Source organism: Cynoglossus semilaevis, chromosome 8, assembly GCF_000523025.1.
Source record: "Cynoglossus semilaevis isolate Cse_v1.0 chromosome 8, Cse_v1.0, whole genome shotgun sequence".
Lineage (NCBI taxonomy): Eukaryota > Metazoa > Chordata > Actinopteri > Pleuronectiformes > Cynoglossidae > Cynoglossus > Cynoglossus semilaevis.
In genome coordinates, this window is record NC_024314.1 from 3,266,806 (window position 1) to 3,268,017 (window position 1,212).

At 50.9% G+C, this 1,212-nt stretch overlaps 1 protein-coding gene across 1 annotated transcript in view; it reads right to left on the reverse strand.

Annotated features, from left to right (window-relative positions):
* Positions 1 to 1,212, reverse strand: part of atxn2l (ataxin 2-like) — a 13,427-nt gene that overhangs the window by 5,138 nt on the left and 7,077 nt on the right. The window contains exons 15-17 of the mRNA XM_025058034.1: positions 994 to 1,104; positions 818 to 879; positions 72 to 433 (exon numbers count right to left, since the gene is read on the reverse strand). Coding sequence (XP_024913802.1) covers positions 72 to 433; positions 818 to 879; positions 994 to 1,104 — 535 coding nt within the window. The remainder of the gene's footprint in view (positions 1 to 71; positions 434 to 817; positions 880 to 993; positions 1,105 to 1,212) is intronic.

Below are 1,212 nucleotides of genomic sequence, written 5' to 3' on the forward strand. Positions count from 1 at the left end.
TATTATTTAACGTCGACAACCGCCTGGACACACCTAAGATGACCGTAAAAACTAAGGTGTCGGACACTCACTCTGGCACTCCCTCCGTCCGCTCCGCTGTTTCAGACCTGATCTCCTCGCTCCCCGGTGTTCTGGCTGGCTGCGGGGTGGCAGGAGATTGTCTGTCTGACACAGGCGCTGCGACGGCAGCTGATGTGGAACCAGGTGAAGCTGCGATGTCCTTGGCGAGCTCCTCAGCAGGGGCGGGTGACGGCTGAGGTTGGGGCTGTGACGGACCGCTGGGCGCCGGCGGCTGAGCTTTACTTTCGGAAGCGGCGTGAGCGTCCGAGGATGAAGATTTGGCAGAGTTGGGCTGCGGGGCCTCACTGACGGCTGGAGGGGTGGCTGCTGCGGGAGAGCTAGCAGAGCTGGAGCTGCCGCCGCTCGGCTGGAGCTAGAGAGAGAAAAAAAAAAAAAAATAGGAGTGTGTTAAATTATCTTGAGTGCAGACATGTGCTGCAGAAAAGGAAGGGCACCGCGAAATTGGGCTCTTTACTGTCGAGGGGCATGCGGAATGTGCACACCACCAAGATTCTCCTTATGCCTCTACCAACCACACAGAACAGTTGTGGTTATTGTTATGTATTCATTTAAAATCCAAATGCTTGGTTAAGCCAATTAAAATGGATACATTTCATCAGTAAAGAACGGTCAGGAATGTACAGGAGGACGTCCAGGGTATGTGTCGGATGACATTGCCCCAGGACTTGGCCTCTCGATTGGTCAGACGTTTTCTAATTTCACGCTTCGGCTAAATAAATAAACGAACTCGTCTTACCCTGAATTCCTTGCCAAATTTTCTCAGTGCTTCAATCTGTGACCTGTGCTGAACTGAGGGTGCTGCAGTGAGAGTGGAAACAGAGGTCAACGGGAAAAAGGTGAAATTCTTGAAATTCATTTGCACTGCTCTTGGGCTTTCGTGTGTTTTCGTGTTTCTAGACGTTGCACACAAACCTTTGCTACACTTGCTGTCCTCTGCGATGCTGGGACTCTCGGCTGAACGTTCTTTAGCAGCTGCACCGAGGATCTCGTTCACTGCAGTGAGAGGGGAAAAAAAACGATTCACTTATTAGTGGCAACGCTTCATTTTTTTTAATACTACCATCAATCTTGTGTTGTTTACTGCTGTATGGTAACCCAGGAAAGTATTGGGGGGGGGGGGGAAACCCCACT